Source organism: Oncorhynchus kisutch, linkage group LG8 (assembly GCF_002021735.2).
Source record: "Oncorhynchus kisutch isolate 150728-3 linkage group LG8, Okis_V2, whole genome shotgun sequence".
Lineage (NCBI taxonomy): Eukaryota > Metazoa > Chordata > Actinopteri > Salmoniformes > Salmonidae > Oncorhynchus > Oncorhynchus kisutch.
In genome coordinates, this window is record NC_034181.2 from 73,635,433 (window position 1) to 73,644,026 (window position 8,594).

At 42.1% G+C, this 8,594-nt stretch overlaps 1 protein-coding gene across 1 annotated transcript; it reads left to right on the top strand.

Annotated features, from left to right (window-relative positions):
* On the top strand, nt 1-3,760 carry LOC116374883 (growth arrest-specific protein 1-like). The gene has a single exon (XM_031831190.1). It carries the CDS (start codon nt 967-969, stop codon nt 1,714-1,716), a length of 750 nt encoding a protein of 249 aa, XP_031687050.1. The 5' UTR covers nt 1-966; the 3' UTR covers nt 1,717-3,760.
* The last annotated feature ends 4,834 nt before the right edge of the window (nt 3,761-8,594 follow it).

Sequence of the window (8,594 nt, forward strand, 5' to 3'; positions counted from 1 at the left end):
TTGTTTTTTCTGCACTTAAAATTGGAGCAGTGGGTGCAGATGTGAGCTTCTAGCAATGGAATGCTTTCTGTCGACTGCTAGGGGGCTTGTGTGCGCCCCACACTCACTACCTCCCCAAACGTTGACGTGTTTTGTAAAGGGGACCACACAGGTCGTGAGTTTCATTAAATTTATAAACATTTTATTTTTCCTGTATGACGAGCAGATTGCCAAAAACTACGTTGCTATAGAAATGAGTCCCACGAACTCCTCAATGACGACCAATCGTTGACCAGGATTGTAAATGGGAGAGGGGGGAAGGAAAACTATCCTTTCTTTTTCTGGAAAAGGAGGGGTGTTGCGGGGAAAAGATTAACGAAGCGTGAAGCGTAACTGCAAGAGGGGGACAAAGACACATAGCGGGAGAAAATGCGACAGTGAGAAGAGGCAGTCCTAATGAATTCAACCAACATAGTATGGAATACAGAACACGGAAAATATGAACGTTTTTTAAAGCCAAGAAAGTTGGACGTATTTTGAAAACAGGAGTAAAAAGAGTTATGCTTTCAAACGAGGGCATGAAATGTGGATAGTAGGTGTCCGAACTTTGGACAGCGCATATGGTCACTTTTTGTTCCTTTTTTACTGACACGACTGTGACAGTTTTGCGGAGGATATTGTTGCTTTGTGGGGTAGCTGAATCAATGCAAAGGATTTCAACATTTTTACTCATCCGTTCCAGACTGGATTCATTCACACTCATAAAACAGACTGTTATTCCACAACTGTCAAGCGTGTATTGGAGAGACAGGGGGACATCTTTAGGTTTGTAGCTAGGCCTACTAAACACATTTGTGTTTGGACCATAAACGCCTCATACTAAATGGGTTTATTAGTTACATGACGTTTTAAATTCATCATAGACTTGGCTGTCCCGCACTAACTGGAGGAAAATGTGCGCATCGTCGAACTAGAGCTCTCTCCAGCATGAACAGTTGGTGCAGCGCTCTGGCGCTCTTCTCATCGGTGCTGTTGGCGCTAGATGCCCAGTTAATATGTTGGCAAGCCCTGCTCCGATGCCATGAGGAGGCAGACTGTGAGCTTGCATACAGCCAGTATCTAGCCGCCTGTGAAGGAAACATCAGAGGCACCAGGAGGCAATGCCCCAGCCACTGTATCAACGCGTTGATAAGACTGAATCACACCCGCAACGGTCCTTACCTCGAGAGGTGTGACTGTGGTCAGGACATGGAGTGTAGGGATGCAAAGCGGGCGATTGAGCCATGCCTCCCCCGGAGGTATCCTGGAGACGCGGGGGGGATAGGATGCACAGAGGCCCGTCAACGCTGTGAGGAGGACACCGGCTGCCACTCCTCCCTGACAGCCTACTTGTCTTACTGTGGGCAACTCTTCAATGGCAGGAAATGCTCCTCCAGGTGCAAGGCCACAATACAACAGATGCTATTCATCCCAAATGGCATGCTACTAAACCAGTGTGTGTGCGACGGGGTGGAAAGGCCGTTCTGTGAGGTAGTCAAGGAGAACATGAGCAAACTTTGCCAGATTGGAGACCACAGTGTTATTTTAGACCAGGCAGATATGGACGATATGTATGAGGATGAAGACTATGAATCGAAAACAGAGGAGATATGTCCTCCTGACTCAAATTCTAGTTCCCCGCAGTTGTCGAGCTATATGGCCTTATTATGCATCACTCTTGCACGGATATTCTATTGAGAAATGAATGTGGTCTGTTGAAAGTGACCTGTTGTTGTGACAGGGATGGGTCCAATCTAATGAGCTCGTGGGTTTGGTGTAGTGGAATACTATGTGCTCCTAGTAATCTCCTATGGGCCTAATGGATTTTTCATATTTTGATGTGATGCCTTAATCTGGGACACAATGATGGACAGGACATTCAGACCACCAATTCAATTAGCAAATTAGGCCTAGGCTACTCATGGAATATCCTAGGTCGAAACTGTTCTGGAGTGTAAAGATCCATAAAGTGATTGTTTAAGGAGAAATGAACCAAACTTGACTTCATTGTAACAATACTCCTCATTGGGCATTGCATCCATTACTTCTGGGCTACCTTTTAAACTCTTATGCCTATTTGTTTAGTTTAGTCTCAATGGTCCTTGGAGTGTGGCTTTATTAAGACTTAAGATAAACATTGGACCAGTCCAGTTTCTGTTTGCTTTCCTCTCTATTTTAGGGGCCTCTGCATTGTTGTAGCCATCACACTTCAAATATTTGTGGGGAACTGCCAGTGAACAGACAAGGGTTTAGAATCAAGTAGGCCTAGTTAAATTAACTGAAGTGCCTCTCCAGCAGCCCCCTACCCCCCATGACACATCCCCCACTCTTGATAGTTTTATTTAAAATATTCCCCCACTCTCCCCCTTTAGGGACCCCCTTTCTTTATTGAAAGCAAGAAGTCACCCTTCTCCTTATAGACTGGCCTCTACAACATGAATGTGGGCTTATGATAGACTTATATGGACAAAAGAAGAGGCACTAGTGTTTTTTCTCAGAAAAAAATAAGAAATACCAGTTTATTACTATGAACAGCAGTACATAAGCTACTTGTTAATAGGCCTAGTTTAATTTATTATTAATTTCATATAAAGTGTAATGGGTTCCTTTCCAGGACAGAAACATGCTTGACAGTTAGCCTAGATATTTAGCAAGAAGGGAAAAAGCTAAGAAGTGATTGTATTATTTTTTAATGAAGCTAATCCTTCCCGTGTCTTGTCATTATCTTTACAAGATGTCACTTGAAGTTTTTCTAAACTAATCTTTGTTTTTGTCATGATCGTCAATGTCATTTATTTTTTATTTCACCTTGTTGGGTAGATGCTGGTCCATAGGGAAATGTAACTGTCATGTTGATGTTAAATTATATATATATATAAAAAATAAGGAATCTATCTTTTACATTTATATGTCATATATTAATGCTGTAAATTAGTGTCCAATTTGTCCATTGTGACTTTGCAGTCAATACACCACCTCATGAATAATATGGCAGTAGTTTACATGTACAAAAACAATGTTTTTTGAAACAATTCTGCAGGTAGATTTGTCATCTCAACCAGTGTGGAAAGAAATAATGGATACTTGTTATATATGGAAAATAATTTATGTCATAAAATGATTAAGTGTGAGTCAAAAAGTCCAACTGTTTATTTGACATCCTGTATGTTATTCAAAAGTAGGAATGTTTCCCAACCCCCAACTAAATAAAACATCACACCAAAACTATCAGACCTTAAAGTTTAGGCAAATGTAACTGCTGGAACTAGAGAAGAAGAATGGAATGTTCAATAAGGGAAAAATGTCATTTTGGATCAGGCTCCAAAGTCACGTGTCGCCTGAAAATGTGCCATTGCCAAAGAAAGCTAAAGGACCAGCAGACATTGAATCGGTTTGAATGTCTACTGCGTTGATCTTTGAAATGATACACTTGCATTTCTGGTAGTCTTGGCAATAGCAACTTTTACATGAAAAGACAAAACAGGACCTCTCACTACTGTCTTCTCATATCATCCATCTTCTCTGGAATTTCTAAAAACATTTTAGAGACACGTATTTAGAACAGGGTGATTGCATCTAATTGAATGCCTCCGGTGGCTTCTGAAAAGTAACTGTGTGACTGCTGTGTACCCTTCATAATACCAGCATTGTGTAATACTTTAGGGATCAGGCCCAGTGTAACTGAAACCCAAGCAGGAATGTTAAGTGTCTGGCTGCACAATACATCTTATTTGGAAGAGAAGGCCAGGACTCTCTGTGCTCTTTGAGACATTTCAAGTTTAAGTTACTGCTTCCTTTGACACTGTCTAGGAAACTACCAGGTAAATTGTACCTAATTACTTGTGTGTAAATGGCACTTTCTGCGTCATTGTTGAAAGGTCAGTCACGACTCTTGAGAATGCAGGATTGTGCATTTGGTCGTTTTGCCTTACAGTGCTTCTCAGATCTCTTGGTCATCAATGACCTTTTCAGAGAAATACAGTGCCTTGCGAAAGTATTCGGCCCCCTTGAACTTTGCGACCTTTTGCCACATTTCAGGCTTCAAACATAAAGATATAAAACTGTATTTTTTTGTGAAGAATCAACAACAAGTGGGACACAATCATGAAGTGGAACGACATTTATTGGATATTTCAAACTTTTTTAACAAATCAAAAACTGAAAAATTGGGCGTGCAAAATTATTCAGCCCCCTTAAGTTAATACTTTGTAGCGCCACCTTTTGCTGCGATTACAGCTGTAAGTCGCTTGGGGTATGTCTCTATCAGTTTTGCACATCGAGAGACTGAATTTTTTTCCCATTCCTCCTTGCAAAACAGCTCAAGCTCAGTGAGGTTGGATGGAGAGCATTTGTGAACAGCAGTTTTCAGTTCTTTCCACAGATTCTCGATTGGATTCAGGTCTGGACTTTGACTTGGCCATTCTAACACCTGGATATGTTTATTTTTGAACCATTCCATTGTAGATTTTGCTTTATGTTTTGGATCATTGTCTTGTTGGAAGACAAATCTCCGTCCCAGTCTCAGGTCTTTTGCAGACTCCATCAGGTTTTCTTCCAGAATGGTCCTGTATTTGGCTCCATCCATCTTCCCATCAATTTTAACCATCTTCCCTGTCCCTGCTGAAGAAAAGCAGGCCCAAACCATGATGCTGCCACCACCATGTTTGACAGTGGGGATGGTGTGTTCAGGGTGATGAGCTGTGTTGCTTTTACGCCAAACATAACGTTTTGCATTGTTGCCAAAAAGTTCAATTTTGGTTTCATCTGACCAGAGCACCTTCTTCCACATGTTTGGTGTGTCTCCCAGGTGGCTTGTGGCAAACTTTAAACAACACTTTTTATGGATATCTTTAAGAAATGGCTTTCTTCTTGCCACTCTTCCATAAAGGCCAGATTTGTGCAATATACGACTGATTGTTGTCCTATGGACAGAGTCTCCCACCTCAGCTGTAGATCTCTGCAGTTCATCCAGAGTGATCATGGGCCTCTTGGCTGCATCTCTGATCAGTCTTCTCCTTGTATGAGCTGAAAGTTTAGAGGGACGGCCAGGTCTTGGTAGATTTGCAGTGGTCTGATACTCCTTCCATTTCAATATTATCGCTTGCACAGTGCTCCTTGGGATGTTTAAAGCTTGGGAAATCTTTTTGTATCCAAATCCGGCTTTAAACTTCTTCACAACAGTATCTCGGACCTGCCTGGTGTGTTCCTTGTTCTTCATGATGCTCTCTGCGCTTTTAACGGACCTCTGAGACTATCACAGTGCAGGTGCATTTATACGGAGACTTGATTACACACAGGTGGATTGTATTTATCATCATTGGTCATTTAGGTCAACATTGGATCATTCAGAGATCCTCACTGAACTTCTGGAGAGAGTTTGCTGCACTGAAAGTAAAGGGGCTGAATAATTTTGCACGTCCAATTTTTCAGTTTTTGATTTGTTAAAAAAGTTTGAAATATCCAATAAATGTCGTTCCACTTCATGATTGTGTCCCACTTGTTGTTGATTCTTCACAAAAAAATACAGTTTTATATCTTTATGTTTGAAGCCTGAAATGTGGCAAAAGGTCGCAAAGTTCAAGGGGGCCGAATACTTTCGCAAGGCACTGTAACTATGGAAATATAGCACATTAATGAATGTATCATTTTTATAACACAGTGAGAATGCAATGGGTGTTTCTGTGTCTAATAATCTCCTAAATCCTGCTAATAACCTTTTAGGTAGGTTAGTAGGTAAATATAAATCTTTGGCACAAATAGCTCATAGTAATAATTATTTATTTACAGGTCCTTAACAAACTATATGGAAGTGTTATGTAATCTAAGTTTGAACGAGTCAAGATGTGGAATTTGAAGTCATGACAGGAAATCTGTGTTCAATTCATAGTTCCTTTGACAATAGACTGACCAAGTCATCCCCTTCCCATCTTCACCTAAATCAAATTTGATTGGTCACATGCACAGAATACAACATGTGTAGACTTCACAGCGAAATGCTTACTTACGAGCAAGTATTTTGTTTAGAAAATAATGTAATTCTCAACAGACTTTAGATTGTTAAAAAGTGCATTTAGAAGCGGAAGGGAGGGAAAGGGATTCTGTATAGTTGAGGTAAGACCCTCCTAACTTGGCTCAGCCAATCTGTCTAACCATCGCCATGCATCTCAAAGTTGTCCAACTCTAACTCACCCTCACCCTCCTTCAAATCCCCCACTCAGCTTCTGGGAACAAAATCAAAACAAACAGAAGCAGGGGAGCCTTGGGGTGAGTGGGGGACGGCAGAGGGAGGATTTACAGAGGCTGCAGTGTGCTGGAGCCCATTTTCTAAATTATCTTTATTCAACGTTTCTTTGAAACAAACCCCTGCCTGCCCCCAGGTCTAGGAGAGGGGGTGACACAGGGATTTAGGGGAGAGTTTTGTCTCTCATCTACAATGTTCTATTCATGATAGCAGTCTACCCACAGTGAATGGTTGATGTGTGTGTGTTTGGGGGTTGGGAAGTTGAGGGGTCCTTAGTTCCTTACGGATTAACCCCCCCCCCTTTATAACTTTAGCTGATGTCAATACAGCTCCACCGTCGTCCCATTAGGAGTACCAACAGAGGCTGATAGAGACCCAGGAGAGGGGGAAAGGGTACAAGTGCTCATGATGGAGCTGAACTGAAATGGAGGCCAATTAAACCCACAATGCCACAGGGCTGTGGTTGGTTGGTAAGGGGGTCAGAGGGGTAAAAGGCATAGTTGTTGACAATTCAACATTCTCTTATAGAGTATACCTCCATCTCTACTGGTGCTCCTGCCAGTCCACTACACGCCCAGCTACTCTGGACTACATTAGGGCTTCCTCGCCTTACGTTATGGAAATGGGCCAGCTGTGTCCTCAGGAGAGGGAACCAAATGGTGACTACATGGCCACGAGACAGCAGTGGGCCTCCAACAGGCAGTGACAGACTCACCAAGACATCCATGAAACCTTACACTCAGACCACATTGTTATTTGACCAAGTTTTACATTTCAAACCGAACTACAAGTACAGTGCCTTCGGAAAAAAGTATTCAGACCACATGACTTTCTCCACATTTTGTTACGTTACAGCCTTATTCTAAAATAGATTAAATTGTTTTTTCCTCATCAATCTACACACAATATCCCATATTGACAAAGCAGTTTTTAAAATTTATTTTTTATTTGTTGCTAATTTATTAAAAATAGAAAACGGAAATATCACATTTTAATAAGTATTAAGATAATTTTTTCAGTACTTTGTTGATGCACTTACGGCAGTGATTACAGCCTTGAGTCTAGGGTTTGACGCTACAAGCTTGGCACATCTGTGTTTGGGGAGTTTCTCCCATTCTTCTCTGCAGATCCTCTCAAGCTCTGTCAGGTTATATGGGGAGTGTTGCTGCACCGCTATTTTCAGGTCTCTCCAGAAATGTTAGATCAGGTTCAAGTCCGGGCTCTGGCTGGACCACACAAGGACATTCAGAGACTTGTCCCGAAGCCACTCCTGCGTTGTTTTGGCTGTGTGCTTAGAGACGTTGTCCTGTTGGAAGGAACCTTCACCCCAGTCTGAGGTCCTAAGCGCTCATTCTGGAGCAGGTTTTCATCAAGGATCTCTCTGTACTTTGCTCTGTTCATATTTGTCTCGATCCTGACTAGACTCCCAGTGGCTGCCTCTGAAAAACATCCCCACAGCACTGCCACCACCATGCTTCACTGTAGGAATGGTGACAGGTTTCCTCCAGACGTGACACTTGGCATTCAGCCCAAAGAGTTCAATCTTGGTTTAATCAGACCAGAGAATCTTGTTTCTCATTGTCTGAGAGTCTTTAGGTGCCTTTTGACAAACTCCAAGCGGGCTGTCATGTGCCTGTTCCTGAAGAGTGGCTTCTGTCTGGCCACTCTACCATTCAGGCCTGATTGGTGGAGTGCTGCAGAGATGGTTGTCCTTCTGAAAGGTTCTCCCATCTCTACAGAGGAACTCTAGAGCTCTGTCAGAGTGACCATCGGGTTCTTGGTCACCTCCCTGACCAAGGCCCTTCTCCTCCGATTGCTCAGTTTGGCAGGGCGGCTAGCTCTAGGAAGGAGTCTTGGTGGTTCGAAACTTCTTCCATTTTAGAATGGAGGCCACTGTGTTCTTGGGGATCATCAAAGCTGCAGATTTTTTCTGTGCCTTGACACAATCTTGTCTCGGAGCTCTATAAATTCCTTCGACCTCATAGCTTGGATTTTGCTCTGACATGCGCTGTCAACTGTGGGACCTTATATAGACAGGTGTGTGCCTTTCCAAATAATGTCCAATCAATTAAATTTAACACAGGTTGAATCCAATCAAGTTGTAGAAACATCTCAAGGATGATCAATGGAAACAGGATGCACCTGAGCTCAATTGAGTCTCATAGCAAAGGGTCTGAATACATATGTAAATAAGCTGTCTATTTTTTTGTGTGTCCAAAATGTCTAAAAACCTGTTTTCACTGTCATTATGGGGTATTGTGTGTAGATTGCTGAGGATTTTTATTTAATCCATTTTAGAATAAGGCTGTAACGTAACAAAATGTGGAAAAAATCA

Excerpts from the sequence above, each read along its gene's own strand:
- LOC116374883 (XM_031831190.1), top strand. The coding sequence starts at position 967 with ATGAACAGTTGGTGCAGCGCTCTGGCGCTCTTCTCATCGGTGCTGTTG.